Below are 21340 nucleotides of genomic sequence, written 5' to 3'. Positions count from 1 at the left end.
CACAAAAGTTTTCCTGAGAGTGCATTGGATTCATCCTGTGATAAAGAAGTGCTGATAACCATGGTAATCATATCATGTGAATCTGATGATAGCTCTGGAAGTCATCCTGTTTGCAACACTTTAAAAAAAAAAAGATAAAAAAGCAAGATGACTGAGATATAACAATTAGAACCTATAAAAACAACTTTTTTGTTGTTTTTGTTTTGTTTTGTTTTGTATTGTATAATCAATGGTATAATACTTAGGGGTTTGATAATATGGTTTGTGAATTATTTAGATCATTTGTTCTTTTTCCCTTCCTCTTCTCATTTGAATAACTTAACAATAGCTCAAGACAATTGGGTAGGAGTGGGAAATAAAGGAATCCCTCAAATAAATTATCTATTTACATAATTTTTGGTTGAAACTGACTACTGTTTAAAATAGCACTTTTAACAAAGTTGAAGGCTGCTTGGGAGAGTCAGCAAAGTTGGTTTTAACTCCTGGTTGAGTTACACAGACTGGTTCAGGATTGACCAGAATCACAAAGTTAGTAAAAGCTGGAATTTATGCAAAATCTGCTGCCTTCTTGGTGCTAGAGTCTTCCTACTGCATTTTACTGATTTCTGATTCTGCTTCTGTTAAGCACTAAGGCCTTTGGCAAGTCAATTCTTATCTCACATTCTCCATGTTCTTATATATAAACTAAGAAAAAGGACAGATACTGATTCTCTACTTAGTACGAAGCTACGGCCTTCAGTCAGCCTTAACAACTAAACACTACATCATAATAATTTTTAAAGGGGCGAATATTTATTTATCAATCACACCACTTTAGTTTTATGCATTTAAATCATACTGTGAATGATTCAACTAAAACATTTCTAATAAGATTTGTATAAAAATGTCTGAGGGCATCAAATCAATATTGTAATTTAAAGAGTTGTTTATCTTTTCAAGCATACAAATGTTCTTTCGGGAAAACAGAGTTTTAAGTCTTTTTAGGTGAGACGTATAACGCAAAACGTTATAAATGACTGCATTTGATGTTTCCTTAAGTTCTCTGCTAACTCTTAATTTTCCATCATTTCATGATGCTGTTTATTGAAATTACACTTGGATTATTTTAGATGATGCATTTATTCAGCAAATATTTACTAAGCATTGTGCTTGCCCTTGGGGATAAAAGCGATGAAATGAGACAGATAGTGTTGCTTTCTGGAGCGCCTATATTGTTATTAGAATTCACCAAGAATAAAATGATATCTCAACGAGGAAAGTCTCTCGATTTAATTTTAAAGCCAGTTCTTAGAAGAGAACTGATCAGTCAATTCTACCTATTAACCAGTGTTCTGCCTACTCTAACAAATGTAAAAGAATTCTAAATCTCCTAATCTCTGGTTATTTACTTCTCTCACTGAAACACCATGAATTGTTTCATTTAAAAAATAGACATATACTAAATTTTCAATTATCCTAAATATATTCTGCTGAATAGCTCTTACTGATTGGGAGTAAAATTTAAGGCCAAAATATAATTATTTAGATTTTAAAATGTATTTTATTTTGTTTTCCCTTTTGGGTACTGTTGTAATTTTCAATAAACAACAATTGTTCTTGTATCACTTTTGGGCATTATTTTTTTTCCCCCAACAATTTCATTAATTTACATTTGGGTTACTCACTATAAATATATTTATAATCTTAATTTGCCTTTGATTTTACTTTGCTCAAAATTTTCAATGGCTTTTAATCCACCTGGTTCTGTTTTTATAAACCACTCTTTCTAAACAAAGAAATATTCTAATATAATTATGTTGTTTGCTAAAACACACCCAGTCCATTGATTTTCCCTGACTTCTCATTACTCTAATAAATGTCTTATGTGGCCTTATATGCACTGGATGGTGACTATTTTCTATGTTAATAATCCCTTTAAGGGAGGCAAGTTCTTTCCCTGTGTGAATCCCAGTTCTTCCATCTTGACTTTTCCATTCTCCGGGGACTGTATATCCAGTTGTTGGGGCAGGAGAGAAGGTGTGGCAAAGGCACACGTAATTGGTAAAAGCTTTGGCTTAAATGTGACTTTCTGGAGTGACAAGTAGTCACCTGTCCATCTTTAGGTGCAAGAGCGTTTGAAAAAGATCTTTAATTGTGCAACTACTTACCAGTCACAACCCTCTACTCTAGAATCGGGAACATGAATTATAGTAAGTAGTAAGCCTGCTCTGCTACAAATATCTATCTCTTTTTAATGACTTACATGAGGCTCAGAGACTATAACTATGAAGCATCTAGTACTTTATATGTCAATATATACAATACTAAATGATATGTAGTATTATCACCGGAAACATTATTATTATTTTAACGTTCAATAAATGAGTGCTTAGGATGTGCGTGTATATTATATATATATGTGTAAATTACCAGTCGCTGTTTAATAAATATAGATGAACATATTTAAAAAAAAACTGTAAGCATGTTCCAAACATTTCCAAAATGTTTGTTGCCAAATGAAGCAACCTGAAATATGAGATGTGTGTTACAGCAATGGGTACCTTCAAATGCACAAAGGATAGTCATAAGGCAAAAATGCATGCATGCATTCTGAGTTCTGGCAGAAGGCTGCACCGCTTCCACCAGTGCTTGTAGGATGTCTTTCTGGTCATTTTGTTTATCTGAAGCTCATTTCGGAAAGAGTTTTCAGGAAGAACTCATGGAAAGAATATTGGCAGAGTTCCTGCACATGAATAATAATTTATTTATGCCCTTTCTACTCAACGGTCAGTTTTGCTGGATATAACCTCTTGGCTGACATTTTCCATCCTTTCACGAGGTTACTCCATTTTCTTTTCTAGCACAAAATGTTGCTGTTAAAAACTTGATGATTATCTAATTCAGATATGCTTATAATTCAAGTGTTTAAGTGCACAAAATTTTTTTCTTTCTTTCTTTTTTTAAAAAAATATTATCCAGTGACTTTACTAGAATAAGTCTTAATGTTCATTGTTTTGGGTAAATATTCTCAGGTACATAGCATGCTCTTTCAATATTTAATTTTTTTATTTCAAGAACTAAAAATTTTTTAGTTTGTGGCTTTTCTTTTGCTTTGGTTTTTTTTCTTTCCTATTATCCAGATGTTGAACCTTCTTTGACAAACTTATTTTTCATTACCTCTCAGACTTTTTTATCTGATTTAATTCTTTTCAATTAAAAATCTACTTTTAAACCTGTTACTTCTTGTAATCCATTAATAACTGTGTTTATTTGCTCTTCTATTATCTAGTTTTTTATTTTCAAAATTATTATGTTTTCTGTATTTCTAATTCTCACATCTATTTCATTTTTTAGGTGTTCTAATGCTAATTTGGGTTGTTCTTTCATGTTTTAAATCACTTTCTTCATGCTTTTTAGCTAGTTTTAAACTAGTTCCTTAGAGTTTTATTAGATTTTAAAATTTTTTTATTTTATGTTTGGGGTACATGTGAAAGTTTGTTACATAGATAAACACATGTAATGGGGGTTCATTGTACTTATTATTACATCCACCAGGCATTAAGCCCAGTACCTGATAGTTATCTTTTCTGCTCCTCTCCCTCCTTCCATCCTTCCCCCGCAAGCAGACCCCAGTGTCTATTGTTTCCTTCTTTGTGTTCATAAGTTCTTAAAATTTAGCTCCCACTTATAAGTGAGGACATGCAGTATTTGGTTTTCTATTTCTGCATTAGTTTGCTGAGGACGATAGCCTCCAGCTTCATTCATGTTCCCACAAAAGACATGATTTTGTTCTTTTTTATGGCTGCATAATATTCCATGGTGTATATGTACCACATTTTCTTTATCCAGTGTGTCACTGATGGGCATTTAGACTGATTCCATGTCTTTGCTATTGTGAACAGTGCTGCAATGAACATTTGAGTGCATGTGTCTTTATGATAGAATGCTTTATATTCCTCTGGGCATATACCCAGTAATGGGATTGCTGGGTCATAGGGTAGTTCTGCTTTTAGCTCTTTGAGGAATTTTCACAATGGTTGAACTAACTTACACTCCCACAAACAGTGCTAAAAGGGTTCCCTCTACTCTACTAGCTCACCAGCATCTGTTATTTTTGACTTTTTAATCATAGCCATTCTGACTGGTGTAAGATGGTAGCTATCTCATTGTTGTTTTGATTTGCATTTCTTTAATGATCAGTGATATGCGGCTTTTTTTTTCATATGCTTTTTGACTGCATGCATGTCTTCTTTTGAGAAGTGTCTGTTCATCTCCTTTGCCCACTTTTAATGGGATTGTTTGTTTTCTCTTGTAAATTTGTTTAAGTTCCTTATAGATGCTGGATATTAGATCTTTGTCAGATGCATAGTTTGCAAATATTTTCTTCCCTTCTGTAGGTTGACTGTTTACTCTGTTGACAGTTTCTTTTGCTCTGCAGAAACTCTTAAGTTAAATTAGATCCCACTTGTCAATTTTTGCTTTTGTTACAATTGCTTTTGGTGTCTTTGTTGTAAAACCTTTTCCCGTTTCTATGTCAGGATGGTATTTCCTAGGTTGTCTTCAGATGTTTCTATAGTTTTTTGGTTTTTATTTAAGTCTTTACTACATCTTGAGTTGATTTTTGTGTATGGTGTAAGGAAAGGGTCCAGCTTCAATCTGGGGCGTATGGCTAGCCAGTTCTCCCAGCACCATTTTTTAAATAGGGAGTCTTTTCCCCATTGCTTATTTTTATCAGCTTTGTCAAAGAAATGATGGTCATAGATGTGTGGCCTTATTTCTGAGCTCTTTATTCTGTTCCATTGGTCTGTGTGCCTATTTTTGTACCAGTACCATACTGTTCTGGTCATTGTAGCCTTGTAGTATAGTTTGAAGTTGGGTAATGTGATTCCTCCAGCTTTGTTCTTTTTGCTCACAGTTGCTTGTTGGAGGTATGGATAAGATACTTAGACTCTTTGCTCCTTCATTAGTCCAGGGGTGGCAAGGGCAGTTCCACTGCAGAGGCAGTAGCAGAGAGGCCTTCAGCTGTCCCTGGAGGCTCTGTCCAGGGAGTTGCTGAATTGGTACTGGCTCAATAGGTCTGGCAAGAGGTGCCTGGAGGCCCAGGCCTGCAGGACCTGCCTGGTGAGGAGACATGGGAATGGGTCCCACCTAACAGTCTGGCCACTTTTCTCTAAGGCTGCTGTGGTATGCTTCGGGCCCATGCCAGTCCCTAGTCACCTCAGATTTTTCAGAACCTGTAGGTGTCACGAGTGAAAGCTATGAAACAGTAAAGATGGCAGCAAAGAGGCCTTGGTTGGGAGGCCCCACCCAGTGAGGAGGTAAGGGATTGGGTACCTCTTAGTATTTCTTGAGTCCCTTCTCTTCCCCAGATTTTACAGGAATCCACAAGGTGTCTAGCAGGACTGGAAACAGGAAAACCACAAAGTAAGCCAATAAGCATTGCCTGGAAAACACAGCAGGTCCATGTGAGAAGAGCAGCAGAAAGTGAGAGGGGCAGGTGCCCACTCCAGTTGCAAGTGAGTGCAGGGGAACTGTGTAAGAATTTCTGAAGGGGCGGGAGCATTATAGCACAAGGAATTCTCAAAACTGACTTGCCAAGGCCATCTACCATGACAGTGACCCACACTAGGAGAAAATCCTGGGAGTAAAATGAGTAATGAGTAGGATAGGGACAACAGAGATTTATTAGATAAAATAATAAAAAGAAAGAAGAAGATTCCTGTACCAGCCTGGCTAACATGGTAAAACCTCGTCTATACTAAAAATACAAAAATTAGCCAGGTGTGGTGATGGGCACCTGTAATCCCAGCTACTTGGGAGGCTGAGGCAAGAGTATTGCTTGAACCCAGGAAGCAGAGGTTGCAATGAGCCAAAATTGCGCCACTGCACTCCAGCTTCAGCAATAGAGTGAGACTCTGTTTTTAAGAAAAAAAAACAAAACAAACAAACAAAAAAATTGAATAGAAAAATGGCTTTTCATCTATTTAAAATTTATCTCACCTATAGTAATTTTAAGTATTATGTTAATTAGAATACGAATATAGTAATTAGCTGAAAGTAGAAAGTACAGACATAGAATAATTCTGACCCTATATTCACTTACTGCATGATGTAAGACAGGACGTATGAATTTTGCATTAAAATTTACTTTGTTTCTATTAAGAAAGCTTTTATAAAAGGATTACCACAAGATCATATAGTAAAATAACCTTAATCCATTTTCAAACTAAAATACCATTGATTGTTCACTTCCAATAAAATTACAAAAGTATGATTACTACCATCATTTATAATACATTATTTACATTCATTCTCCCTAGATTGCTAATGTTTTTGTCTCTGAAAATTTTACAGTTTACTTTTCTTACAATCACAAATAACTCTAGTATTAGTTATAAACCACAGCATGCCGTAATAATAAACTAATTTAGTCTAGTTGTTTTGTATGTTTGTTAGAAAAGAATATACTAAGTGGAATTGGTGGAAAAGTTAATCTTGTAATTGAATAAATTAATTTTTACTGTGAAGCACCAATTATTGCTAAAATTAAAGTTTCTATTATTTGTTTTCACAATAGAAAGGCTTAAGTATTTATTTTAACACTGAACAATTACCAATGTCACAAGGAAGAAATTGCTCAACAGTTGGTACTGTCAGTAGAGTAGTCTCTTCAAGAGGAACAGAAGAATCAGAATACTTAAAACATATATCATGTCCTTAAAATGTCATAATTCAAGCTTACAAATGCCCAAGTGAACTGTAGCTTTGCAGATTTTCATTTATTTATCCATCTGATTCTTTCATCTATTAAGAACCTTTCTGTGGTATCTATCTATCTATCTACCTATTTATCTGTTCATCCATCCATCCATCTATGGATTTTCATTGTCTTATGTAGCATTGAAATAATTAGGGAATTAATTAGTAAAAAGAAATTTCTGCAGATTAGTATGAGATATTTTATTCAGTATTTTCAATAATTCTCCCCAATGAAGGGAAGAAATTATTTCATTAAATTAGAAACACTATTATAGTTTTAGGAATTTAAATGAAAATGTGTTACTTAGAAGAGTAAATTAAGGCTGACATCTATAAAAGAAATCTTATCTTGATGATTACATGTACAAGGCAATCATGATGCACTTCAACTGATGTCTCAAAAACATTCAGTGATGTTCATGAATAAAAATTCTAGCATCTTCGAATAGAAATTGAGAAAAGAAAACCACTGACATACATAGAGTGTCTCTTTTTTTCAAGTGACCCAATTTCACCTACTTTTCTCTGCATTTCACTATATTTCTGGAAAGCTGTCATCTACTAATATAGCTTCTTTAATGGGAGTTATATCAAACCATGTCAGATGTGTTTTGCCTTATCTTACTTTCCTTGCAGCAGTTCATAAAAAATGAACACCATCTTTTGCTTCATCTAAGAAACAAAATAAAGTATTTTATTTCAATGAATCATTTTTTCCCCTTGAGTTTTCTTTAAAACTGAAATTAAGACTAAGAAATACCTTAAGAGCAAAACTCAGTTATTAAAAATATGTGACTTCAAGACAAAAAAAGATTTGTGGTGCTATGAAGCGATTTCTCATGAACTACATAGGTTTGTCCACAGATCACGTCTTCCTAACTCCCCAAGTGCGATCCATCCAGCAGCTGCAAAGCAAGATGCCAAACTCTTAGCAAATGCTTTTTTTCTCCCCAGCAGCCTTTGAATTCTTGCCTGGCTCCTTCTTCTGGCTTGCTTCCTGGTGGTACTATTAGTTGCCAGGAAAAGTTGAGGGCCACAGCTGCCTGTGTTTCTTTAATCTTATTCTCCACGGGTTCTTGTGATCCAGAAATATTTCTTGGGATGGGGAATCCCCTTGAGTGGCAAAAAACTTAAAAGACTCTTGCTATGATGCTGTGTAGCTGCTCAGGCTAGAGGGCCAGGGTGAGGCATTCTAGTTTGATGTCTTGACTCTGTAACCAGGTGCCATAGGATCCAAACAAATTGTTTCACCATCCTGAGTATTTCTACCTTGGACTTGACTCCAACAAAGGGGTAGAAAGGATACTGCCCACTCAGGCTCCAGGAACAGAGGTCTCATCTCTGCTGGTTTGAACTTATTTGGATTTTATATCTACAACCATACAGCTGGGGTTTTATAGCTACAAGAGTGATATGAATCACCTTCTGAAATGTTAATATTAGTTGAAGATTGTGTGGAATCATTTTTTATATCAGACGTGTCTGTATTAAAGAGAATAATGCAAAACTCATTAAACTTTTAAGATAACACATGAGTCCTCAAGGAAATTTACTTGTGGTAGATACTTGGAGAATTCATCTACTTATTTTGGAAAAGTGACAGAATCCCTAGGTTGCACACAGGCTGAAGTTTGTTTTTGCTTTGGTATCCTGATTTTGCTGATAGAAAATATAAAGCACTCCCAGTAAAAGCAGATATTTTGGTGCCCTGGAAATAATAAGAATTTAAAAAGCATGGTATGAACAATGACTGGTATTTAGACATTTATGTCCAGATTTTATTATGGAAATAACTAATAACTTCTAATTCAGGCACACTTTAAGAATGGTGAGAGTGTTTATTTTATTATTATTGATTATTTTGGAGACAGAGTCTCGACTCTGTTGCTCAGGCTGGAGCGCAAGTGCATACTTGGCCCTCACGCAGCCTCCTTCTCCAAGTTCCAGTGCATTTCCTGCACTCAGTCTCCTGAGCTAGCAGATCCAGCGCCACACAGTACCATGCCTTACTTAATTTTGTATTTTAGTAGAGGCGGTGTCCACCCATGTTGCCAGCCCTGGTCTCAAACTCCTGACTTAAAATGACCCGCCCTGTCTCAGCCCTCTCCCAAAGTGCGCTGGGATTACAGGCGTGAGCCACCGCCACCGCGCCTAAGGAAAACTAACTGTTTTGAGAGTATTGCTCCTTCTTTATACATTACTTTATTCTATATAGTATATATATATATCGTACGTAGTGGTATCGTACATATATTATATATATATATCACACACACACACACACACACACACACACAATCTATATCTAGAGTTCCATAAAAAGTTCTATGATAAAATAAAGATAATGATGATACGAATAAGAATGCCACTTACTATCAAGTTGAACCCTCCACCTCCTGAGCTCAAGTGATCAAAAAAGGTGACATTGCTCAAGCAATTAAAAAAGGTAACATTTTATCAAGTATTTTATGGTGACTGCCTCTTCTGTAAAACTAATCATTCAACTTGAAATCCACACATAACTTAAAATGTGTTTATCAGCTGTCTCCACCCACTGGAATGTAAGCTCCATGAAAGCAAGGATGATCTTGTTCATTTTGTTTACCAATGTACCTTGGGGACTTGGTGCATAATAGAAGCTCAACAAATATTAAATACATGAATGAGTGACTGGTCAACTTATCAGTTGGCTTTGGCAGCCTTCTGCCTCCTCATAAGCTTCTCCTTTCCTTCTTACTAAAAACCAGTTGATTTCCTACTTTAAAAAACTATGGAACAAACTTTTCTTTCTAATTCTTTCTCTCTGCAAGGTTTTCTCTACAAACCAGAATCATCTGATAGAAATATAGTATGAGCCACGTATATAATTTTAAAAGTGTCTAGTGTCCATTTTAGAAGCAAATATGAATACAATTAATTGTAATAACATTTATTTAATACAGTATATCCAAGATACTATCATTTCAACATGTAATTATATAAAAATTATTGATGAGATATTGACATTATTTTTTGTACTCAGATTTCAAAATCCAATGTGTGTTTTACACATACGTTGTTCTAGACAAGTCACATTTTAAGAGCTCAAAGTCCATATAGGTAGCAGCCACATATTGACAGCACAGTTCTGTACCCTGTATTTCTCCAGTCCTCAGGGTAGGAATTATAACTACTATTTACAGGCAAACTCCATTGCCATTGCACCATCTCAGTCCCCTCCCGAAATACAAGGGCCATTGTTCCTACAACTTTTGCTTCTTCCAATTTCGTTTTAAATTCATCATTTGAACTGACTCCTTTCTGTCTGAGGACATTTCAAAGCTTTGCAGCATAAGTGGCAGGATTAGGTACTCTTAGTTTTTACTTTTCTATTAAAAAAAAAAATCCTCCAATATTTTACTTATAGAATCTATCTTCCAAGGTTGTAATCATTTTTGTCATTAGGTTCTTATCAATTTCTCTTCATTTTTATGTGTACAGAACAATGAAAACTGCACATGAGTGTCCAAATACTAGCAATTATGTATGTATACTAAGAAACATTAAGGACAATGTTCAACATTAACACTTTCAGCAAGATGGCTAGTCTAAACTATTTGTTATAGTCCAAATAGAATCCTTTCATAGGAATGTTGATTTTGTGTGATTATCACTTTGTAATATTATTTTCTTGACCTTCAGTTAGATTACGTTTTAAGTATTTTATTTAAAAATCTTGAATAGTGATATGTGTAGAATACCATTCAAGAGTGTAAACATTTATCTCTGTGACCCATATTCATGAAACAATAAAATATATTACAAGTCACAAAATTTATGCTTAGCAATGTTCGACAATCATTAAATTTAATGTAGAACCTAGACACACTGACTCTTCCAAAAGATACCAGTTTCATTAAGATCTTTTAAAATGAAGGAATTCATGCTTATTTAAATATGTGTTCTCTGCCATTTTGTTTCAAGATAATAAACTTCATTTTCAAAAAAAAAAAAAAAATTCACAGCATGTGTAGACATTCTTGTATATAATGTGATAGATTTTGGCCAAAATCAGATACCCTTTAGAAAATTAATGTGAAAAGCTAGACACATAAACATGAAATGCAAGCCAGTCAGTCAAAGAAACTACCCAGTCTAAGATCTGAGAATGATGGAGTAATATACAAGATAAGTTAATAAAAAATAGGCTATTCGGCTTGCCTGAATAGAAATGGAACATTTTAGAAGAATGGAACTCTGGTATCTAATCTTGTATAAGAAGACACGGGATATTAATAGTTAATTCACTTGTTTACGGGGTGATGATTTGCTTAATTCTCTCATTTCCTTTCTACAATAAGAAATCTAAAAGCTAAAGCCCATGTAAGTATTTTATATAAGGAAGGGTGTTTGTGTCCACAAAATGTACAGTAACTGGTGTATATTTTCAGAAAGAACAAAAGACACAGATAACAGTCACTGACATGATCATCACTAAAAGTAGACAATAATAGCAACAGCTACATGAATTGTTGTCATGCTTTTGGCAATATTTACTACATTCTTTTATACCACTCATTTCCTTCCTTTGATTCTACTTTTGGAAATCTGTTCCAAGGACATAATGTATGTCCTTGTATATATATCAGCCGACATTTCTACATACAGCATATGAAGAAAAACCCTTTACACATAGAGAGGCAGCACAGACTGCTGGTTATGGGCATAGTCTCTGGAGCTGGAGAGCCTGGGCTTAAATCCTGACTCCACTACTGACCAAATGCGTGATGGTGAGAACTTACTTAAGGCCCATGCTTCAGCTTCCTCATCTATGAGATGAAGATAACCTTTGTATCACACAGGGTCTTCATGAGGATTAGATGAGGTAATAAGTGTCAATCACTTTATTAGTGTATTTGATAAATGTTGGCTGTTACGATTAATATGTTTATAACGGGGTTGATTAAAAATAAGAAAAAGTAGGAAGAGCCCCATTGCTCTGCGATAAGAGACTGGGTACATGAGCTCTGACATATACACTCAAAGGCAGAGTCATGAATTTTTTTTTTTTTTTTTAAAAACAGGGTCAGGGTCTCACTCGTTCACCCAGGCTGGAGTGCCGTGGTGCAATCCTGGCTCACTGCAACCTACGCCTCCCAGGTTCAAGTGATTCTTCTGCCTCAGCCTTCCGAGTAGCTGGGGCTACGGGCGCATGCCACCATGCCTGGCTAATTTTTGTATTTTTAGTAGAGACGGGGTTTCACCATGTTGGCCAAACTGGTCTCAAACTCTGGACCTCAAGTGGTCTGCCTGCCTTGGCCTCCGAAAATGCTGGGGTTACAGGCATGAGCCACCGCTCCCAGCCTAGAGTCATTCAATTTCATCACATTATATACAGTGTTTAGCACAGGAACTAACTCATACAAGTGCTTAGTGAAGTCTGGATTTCACTGTGAAATATTCAAGATATCCATTGGGTTACATTTTAATAACTGAAACTGGGACATATCTTATAGTCAAGGGTGTGTTACAGTTTAATTGGAAGTGTGCGACGCATCTCACATTTGACGCACTCTGTGCTCAACAGAATAATGGCCTCCCAAAGATGTCCATGTCCTAATCTCCAAAAGGTGTCAATGTTACCTTACAAGGAACTTTACAGGTGTGATTCAGTTAAAGACCTGGAGATGCAGAGATTATTCTAGATTACCCAGGTGAGCCCAATGTAGTCACAAGGGGGCCTTACAAGAAGGAAGCTGGAGGGTCAACGTTAGTGGTAGGAGATGTGATGGTGGGAACAGAAGTTGGAATGATATGAGAAGAAACCATGAGCCAAGGAACACATGCAGCATGTAGAAGCTGAAAATGGCAAGGAAATGATGAAGCCCTGAAACCTCCAGAAGGAACCAGCCCTGTCAATATCCTGATTTTAGCACTTCTGACCTCCAGAGCTGTAAGACAAGTGTGTGTTATTTTAAGTAACTAGGTTTGTGGCAATTTGTTGCAACAGCAGTAGAAAACTAACACACAGTCTTCATCTGAATGAAAGGAGGTCCTTTTTGACTTGTAGGCACATGTTAGGCTCTCAGTGCATTCTGAGTTACCACTTGACTGCATCAGAGGCAGTCAGTATAAAACTATTGAATGAAGTTGAATAGAACAGAATACAAACATTAAAATTATGTTTACAAAGCCATCATAATAAAACAGAAAAATGTTATTTAAAAAAGAATACCTATGTGTATTACAGTGAAATCACCACTGTATCAAATGGGCAAAAATCAAATTATGTACATACAAATTCCAGAAGAAAATAAATGAAAATATTAATAGTCATCATTTCTGCATGCTGGAACCTAGAAATGACTTTCTTTTTTCTTCCTTTTACATTTCTGTATTATCTTAATTTTCTATAAAGAATGGTATCATTTTCATAAAAGAAGAAAGCACATCAATTTCATTTCAAAAGTAGATAGGAATATAGTATGGAACATCAAAAGCAATGGAAAAAAATGTTATATTCAGTTCCCTCATTTATGCAACAACGATTCTAATGTAACTAATAATTTAAAATCTTCAAATTTACACGTCTGCATATCACAAACAGAATGGTCATCGTGGATCTGTTTTGATTTTGCAAACAGTGGTCAGTTTTAATAATAGTAAGGTTATGACTATCACCTCCAAACATCAGCTGCTGCCCAGCCACTGTGAGCCGCAGGACCCCAGCAGCGTGTCAGATAGGCAGTGATTTAAGCAGACTCTGGCAATTGACTCCACAGGAAGGAAAAAAAGTCAAGAGGAGAAAAGCTGGGAGACCTGCTGAGTGACTCTGCTTTGCTTACACGTGAAAAGAAGAAAGAGTTATTCTTAGAACTATGGCTCTTTGACCTTGGATAAGTCATTCCACTCCTCTGAGCCTCACTCAGTCTCCTTTTGTGTTAGGAGAGTATATAGCTAAATTATCTCTAAGATTCCATCTAGCTGTCATATTCTATAAATACACGTGCATGTATACATATGCAAACACTCCACACATATGGACATACAGGCTCTGAGACATAAGACAATGAGACTAATACTCAAAACAATATTCCACTATTTTTGCAGTCATACGGGGGTTGCTTTGACCAGCTTTAACTAGATCTTTCATACTGTGCAATTTGCCGCTAATACCATCACCATCAGATATTTCACAGCGTCTTTTTTTCACTATGTCAGAAAATAAACTGCACAGTTTGAAAAGGCTTAAACATGTGAGGGGGTTACGGCTGTAGCAGCAGTCTGAGGTCTGGCTAGTCCCTGAGGCTTTCTAGCTTGTCACTCAGCAGCTCTTTGAAGAATGCATTTGTAACTTTGAGAAGGTTGTCTACTTTCTTTCGAGAAAACCAAGCACATTAACAGAACTTAACAACAGATTTTCAATTCAAGGCAATGCCTGATAATATCTCAATTACTGAATCAAATGAAGATGCCATTTCTGAAATATGTTTTATATGAAATTTCACTGGAAGTCTGAAATGTCCTAGGATATTTATTGTGAACGTTTTTCCAGGAAATATTGGCAGAATCCCTATTTTTCAAAGGAAACGTAAGTGATTTAATACAAATCTTAAGGCACTTACGAGTCTTGCAGGGTGGAATAAATCATGCGCATACTGAACTCTAATGCAAAACAGAAAGATGAATGCCAGAGAAAGGTAGGGAGGTATCCCTGTAGGTAGAGTTTCAGAAGAGAAAGAGATTATACCTGGAGGCCGAGCAGGAAGATGGTCTAAAGAAGCTTATGGGGTACACCGTATCAAAGGCCTTTTGGCTTCTGAATTCAAGAACTAATATGGGAATGGAGGATTTTTTCTTTTTTTTTAGACTGGGCCTCTCTATCACCCAGGCTGGAATGCAGTGGCACAGTCATGGCTCACTGCAGCCTTGACCTCTTGGGCTCAAGCAATCCTCCCATTTCAGCCTCCCAAGTAGCTTGGACTACAGGCACATGCCACCATGCCCCATTCATTTTTTTCTTTTTTTCTTTTTCTTTTTTTTTTTTTTAGAGATGTAGTTTCACCATGTTGCCCAGGCTGGTCCCAAACTCCTGGGCTCAAGCAATCTGTCTGCCTCAGCCTCCCAAAGTCAAAGTGCTGGGATTACAGATGTGTCACTGTACCTGACCAGGAGGAATTTTTGATGGAGGAACTAGAATGAGCAATGTTTTTGTGACATGGAGAATCTGGGCTGTGTACAGAGACAAACAAAGCATGAAATTTGACAGAAATGCCAACTCCAGATTAGGGAGCCAAGAGAATAAAGATTGAAATGACACGTAAGATTGAGAGTGCCAAAGCCTTGAGCCCCCAAAGAAGGAAAAGGAGATGGCACTTTCTTCTATAGACAGTTGTGAGCCATCTAGGACATTTAAGCAATTGTTTGATTTGCATTTATTCACCTCTCCCCATTATAAGGAGCATAGGTAATTTTAACTCCATAGTTTAAAAGGCATTATAATTTTTCGCTCAACAAGTGACCATAATTCCAAGCAACCTTTCCATGCGTCATACAATGAATAATTCTAATTATGTGCTTGAAATTCTGCAAGAGAAGATTTCCTTTATTGCTTTAGTATTTCTAGTTTTATTTGGTGTTGGAAGAGGAGTGGTTCCATTCAGATGTTAGAGTCAAAGGTGCACATGTGGCCAGGCATGGTGGCTCACACCTGTAATCCCAGCACTTTGGGAGGCCAAGGTGGGAGGATTACTTGCGGTCAGGAGTTTGAGACCAACCTGGCCAACATACTGAAGACCTGTCTCTACTAAAATACAAAAATTAGCTGGGTGTGGTGGTGCTTGCCTGTAGTCCAAGCTGCTCAGGAGGCTGAGGCACAAAAATCACTTGAACCTGGAAGGCAGAGGTTGCAGTGAGCCGAGATCGCACCATGGCATTCCAGCCTGGGCGACAGAGTGAGACTCTGTCAAAACAACAACAACAACAAAAAACAAAACAAAACAACAAAAAACTGCATCATATGCATGGGGCCCAGGAAACCCAACCTTCTGGAGGACAGAGATGACTTGGTCACACAGATAGACACACAGACTGTATCCACTGGTTTCCAGGCTTCCTGGTTTCAGCCTTTTAGACCCCAGGGCTTAGCCATGGCTCCTTATGCACAGCCCCTTGGCTTTTTACTTCTCAGCACTGGCACCACCTGTTTACTTCTCAGCACTGGCACCACACCTACATTCTGTACATGAAGACATAACACTTATTCAGCATGGTGCTCTCGTTCCGTGTCTGTGTGGTTATGTGTGTCTGTGCATTTATATATAAATGTACAAATATACACACATTATGCAAAATGGCAACAGCACATACCATTATTTTATTTTTATATCTGTCATTTTGTAGTGAAAACCATATTTTTTCCAAATGGTTTGTGAGCATTTTCAGAAGAGGCCCATCATATTGTATCATGCACACAGCCAATACTCAATTAGCATTCATTGAGCAATTGACTTAAGCTAAGTCTTTAGCCTCCCAGATACGTAGTATTTCCTCCTAGGACAAGGAGAGCAGCTGGTTAACATACTTGGTGTAAAAGGACCAAAAAGTATGGTTCCCATTTTCTTTCAGATCTCAGAAAGACAAGATAGTTTATATCTTTAAAAGCTCCAGAGATAAGGTAATTGAACCCATCATCTGAAAGCAATCTATCAATAGGTACGAGAGTGCATGGGTGAGAGCATCCATGTGTGTGAAATCAGAAACCTTGAAACTGAAAAATGAAGAAATCATGTGGTAAATATTAAATCCAGGTGGTGTTAGCAAACGGATACAGTTCATCAACTGGCGTGGTTTTCATGTGTTAAACTCAACACTTACCTCAATAAAGAAGATGCTGGCTGCTGATGTTGGGTGGTGATACATATAGACTGTCACAAGAATGGCTGTGGCTATAATGAGGACCAGGATGAGGATTCCAACGATGAGGCCAGCGTGGAGGGTTCCCCCTTTCTTCTCAGCTGCACTGTCATCTGTAGAAGCTGAAAGAACATCCCAGCTGTCAGGACCATCATGAGCTTACCCTTAAGTTTGCATTTTCATCTGAGAAGATATTTGTGTTTTTAATAAAGTACGACTGGATCTTTACTTCCTGGACAACTTTTCCACAACACCAATTTTACAGGTGAGGTGCTCTTCATGTGGGCAATGAAGAATCCACAGGATTTGTGAGTCAAAATACATTTGTCACTGTGTTTTGTTTTTATTTTTTATTTTTTGAGATGGAGTTTTGCTCTTGTTGCCCAGGCTGGAGTATAAGGGCATGATCTTGGCTCACTGCAACCTCTGCCTCCTTGGGTTCAAGTGATTCTCCTGCCTTAGCCTTCTGAGTAGCTGGGATTACAGGTGTGAGTCACCACGCCTGGCTAATTTTTGTATTTTTAGTAGTGACAGGGTTTCACCATGTTGGTCAGGCTGGTCTTGAACTCCAGACCTCAGGTGATCCGCCCACCTCAGCCTTCCAAAGTGCTGGGATTACAGGCATGAGCCACTGCGCCTGGCCTGTGTTTTAAAATTTCTAGTTGGATAAGCAAAATGAATAGTTTTTATTCTCAAAGTACTGTGGGAAACCTCAAACTCTAACTACACACTAAATTTAACTTGATTTTTCTCATTAAACCAACAAAGTTACCTATGGAAAAACTGATTAATTTTGAAAGCTCCTCTCACGGAAATTTTAAATTCAAGAGTACTGGACATCTTTTGGTAAGCTACATGAGCATTTTCAGAAAGTTTGTACATGAACTCCAAGCAAAATTTGTGAAAATCTGTTTTAAGCAAAATACTTTTAAAAGTGTAACAGATGGATGCTCTATGACCCTCAAATAGTTTTGATCACTATCTGAAGGGAACGCCACAGCAAAGGAAAACATTTCACTACACCTCAGAACAATATCATTTCCTCTAACTTTTACTGAGATGTTTTTCACTATAATACACATTTCTTTTTTCTGAGTTAGCAAAGGGAGGAATTAAATTTCTAAAGTAATAACTACCCTAACCAAAGCCAACCAGCCAAATACAACTAATGTCTAAAGTCTTCTCTTTTTCTAAAATTCTGTAATCGTTGATGACTACTCAGGCAATTAGAGATCTTCCTGAATTATGTACAGCAGTAACTGTATCTTAAGCACACCATATGACTGGTATTCTAAATTATGAGATTATTCTTTAAGATGTACAAAAGTTTCAGAACAGTGGCTCTCAATCCTTTCTTTGTTTTTTTTTTCTTTGAGACGGGAATCTTGCTCTGTCGCCCAGGCCCAAGTTGGAGTGCAGTGGTGCAATCTCGGCTCACTGCAACCTCCACCTCTCAGGCTCAAGCAATTCTCCTGCCTCAGCGTCCTGAGTAGCTGGGATTACAGGCACCCGCCACCACATCTGGCTAATTTTTGTAATTTTAGTAGAGGTGGGGTTACACTGTGTTGGCCAGACTGGTCTTGAACACCTGACCTCAAGTGATTCACCCACCTCAGCCTCCCAAAGTTCTGGGATTACAGGCGTGAGCCTTTGCACCCAGCCTCAATACTTTCAAGACCAATTTACCTCTTTGTTATTTTTACCCTTTGCCTCTATGTTATAAACATTTTTTTTTTTGTCTATTAAACTTCATTTAATAAGCACTGATTTCTTTCTTTTATTTTACTTTTTTTTAAAGAAAAACCAAACATGGATGTCTATCACAATGTATGGTCCACATGAACGAATGGAATTCCAGATAAAGTGGAGAAACATGACCTCCTAATTCTTTCTACCTCCCCTCTACATTGTTATTGCTCTCGTTAACTCTTTGCTTGAGAACTGCTGTTGGTGTTCAGTAATCCTTCTCCAAATCTAGTAAGGCTGAAAATTCTAAAGATTTCCCTTATGTAACAGAAATTCATTAGTGAAACAAGATCAAATTTAGAGTAATTCATTATATAATAGCTCATTTACACTGTGCCAGGGATCATTGTATTGCTTTGCAAGTACCAAACCAACAACCCTAAGAGGTGGGCACTACCATTATTTCTGTTTTATAATAAGGAAGTCAAGGCACAGGATAATCAGAAAATGAGCTAGGGTTGCAAAACTATTAAGGTAAAACTGAGCTCACACACTAGCAATCTGGCCTCCATGTCTGAATTCTGGACCTCAGATCAATGCCTCCTCAATGAACACTGGGCTGTAGGTCCTGCTATTTCCTCTTATTTCATGTTGTGAGTTCTTCTAGCAAATAATTCTGAAAAGAATCTGGTAACTTCAAGCAAAGAAAAACTAATGTGAAAAACAGTTAAAGAATTACCACTGGAGCTGGGCGTAGTTGCTCACGCCTATAATCCCAGCACTTTGGGAGGCCGAGGGAGGTGGATCACCTGAGGTCGGGAGTTTGAGACCAGCCTGGCCAACAAGGTGGAAACCCTGTCTCTACTAAAAATACAAAAAATTAGCCAGGTGTGGTGGTGGGTGCCTGTAATCCCAGCTACTCAGGAGGCTGAGACAGGAGAATTGCTTGAACCCGAAGGCGGGGGTTGCAGTGAGCCGAGATCCTGCCATTGCACTCCAGCCTGGGCGACAGAGCAAGACTCTACCTTATAAAAAAGAATTAACATTACACCTCCAAGATGACAGAGGCTATGTCTTTGGGCTGGGTCCTAGGTCAGTATCTGCCATCATAAACATTTTCATCTGTATTTGGTGAGAAGGGAGGAGGAAAAGAGAGGAAGGAAAAAGATAAAAATAAAGGCTTTTGGAAATAGGTTACAGTATTAGAATGACCACATCGCCAATAAAAATCAAGTGAGGCTATAATAAATGACCTCATCTGTCTGGTCTTCAGTTAGCCTTATCTCCAAAATGCAGTCAATAACAGTAATTACCCCACAGGGTTGATATGAGAATTCCACATTTAATACATATGAAGTTCTTAGGAGGGTATGTGACTCACAATAAGCACTTAATGAATCTTGAGATATTATATTATCGTACTTTTTATATGAGGCAGGTTGAGGCAAATTACACAGTCAGATTCATGACAATATATAAACTATGTTTTTGCCCTTAACATGTGTTGCTTTTAAAAATTTGGCCTCATCCTTAAGTATGCTTGTATTATTGCATCTTGTGGACTTGATTATTTTCTTATTTTTTATAAGAGTATGACACATTGCTTTCCTGGGAAAACAGGATTCATTGAAAATGTGGCTTTAGGGAAAATGTAGCAAAAATATCTACTTGAGTCAAAAACGAAGCTTTGACTGTTTCTTCAAATCCTTCCCTCCCTCTTCCATTCGTCTTTCCATCCCTCCATCCCTCTCTTTCTTGCTGTTTTTTATCCTCCCTTTCTCCATCCATCCATCCATCTATCCCAACCATTCAGTGTCTGATTCTATCTCTGGGGTTTGTCTTTGGGCTGGGTTTTAGGTCAGTATCTGCCATCATAAACAGTCCTTTATACACAGCATGCCAAGTTTTAGCCTCACAAATTTCAGCCTCACTTCCTCTTCTTTTATTTTTCATTTTTGAGACAGGGTCTTGCTGTCACTCAGGCTGGAGTGCTGTGGTGTGATCTTGACTCACGGCAGCTTCGAACTCCTGGGCTCAAGTGATCCTCCTGCTTTGGCCTCCCAAGTCGCTGACGCTACAGGCATGTGCCACCATGCCTGGTTAATTTTTTTTGTAGAGACAGATTGTCACTATGTTGTCCAGGTTTGTCTTGAACTCCTGGGCTCAAGTATTCCTCCTGCCTCAGCCTCCCAAAGTGCTGGGATTACAGACATGAGCCACCGCACCTGACTTAGTCTTACTTCTTTTGTGTGTGCAGGAATGGAGAGGGAAGATTACAGTATTTGTGAGTCGACCTCAGGTTGCTACTTCCCAAATGGGCTGGAGGACCAGCACCTGTTAAGGAGGCAGCCCTTCCCAGGAAGGAAGGAAGAAGAGTGCAAGGGTCATATTTTACTAAAGAAGAGTCCTTGTCAGAAATAAAATGATTTTTGTCTTGCAGGACATAAGTTGCCAATCTTTGGAATATAACAGTCAGAACCAGATTTGCACCTTGAGTGTGGTAAATCTCACTCCCTTTATTTAGACATAAATACTTACTCTCACAATTATTATTTATTCATACTTCTAACAATAATTTAGTTATATTATCTCCTTTTAAAAATGTTCCATTACATTTCTGTTTTAGATGCCAAGACACTGTGGCCATATCTAATAATGCAATTTGTACAGTCTAGTTTATTACTAGCCAAATAACCATTTAATAACATTTTTGGATGATGATTATTTTAATAAAATAAACAGCTTTCATGGATTCTCAGTACTAACCAGAAGACAAAATAAATATTTTGAGATCTGTGAGTACAACATGACTTGATGTGTTCTAACAGAGCAAGTCATTTAAGGAAAAATGTAGCATACACAATTCCAAAATATTACAAGAGTTTCTTTGCGTCACATACCAATGACTATTTCAAAATGCTTTAGAATGACCATCCGAATAGAGTGACCAAAATTGCACACATAGTTTTGGAGAAAGCATTCTTCTACTCTCATATTATTTACTTTTTTTTTTTTTTTTTTG

At 37.2% G+C, this 21340-nt stretch overlaps 1 protein-coding gene across 1 annotated transcript in view; it reads right to left on the bottom strand.

Moving 5' to 3' along the window:
* PLXDC2 (plexin domain containing 2) overlaps positions 1-21340 on the bottom strand; it is a 487631-nt gene that overhangs the window by 24059 nt on the left and 442232 nt on the right. The window contains exon 13 of the mRNA XM_017869226.1: positions 16594-16754. Coding sequence (XP_017724715.1) covers positions 16594-16754 — 161 coding nt within the window. The remainder of the gene's footprint in view (positions 1-16593; positions 16755-21340) is intronic.

The sequence above is a fragment of the Rhinopithecus bieti genome, unplaced genomic scaffold, assembly GCF_001698545.2.
Source record: "Rhinopithecus bieti isolate Rb0 unplaced genomic scaffold, ASM169854v2 scaffold_3043, whole genome shotgun sequence".
NCBI classification, from domain to species: domain Eukaryota; kingdom Metazoa; phylum Chordata; class Mammalia; order Primates; family Cercopithecidae; genus Rhinopithecus; species Rhinopithecus bieti.
This window is presented reverse-complemented; position numbering and strand designations above follow the sequence as displayed.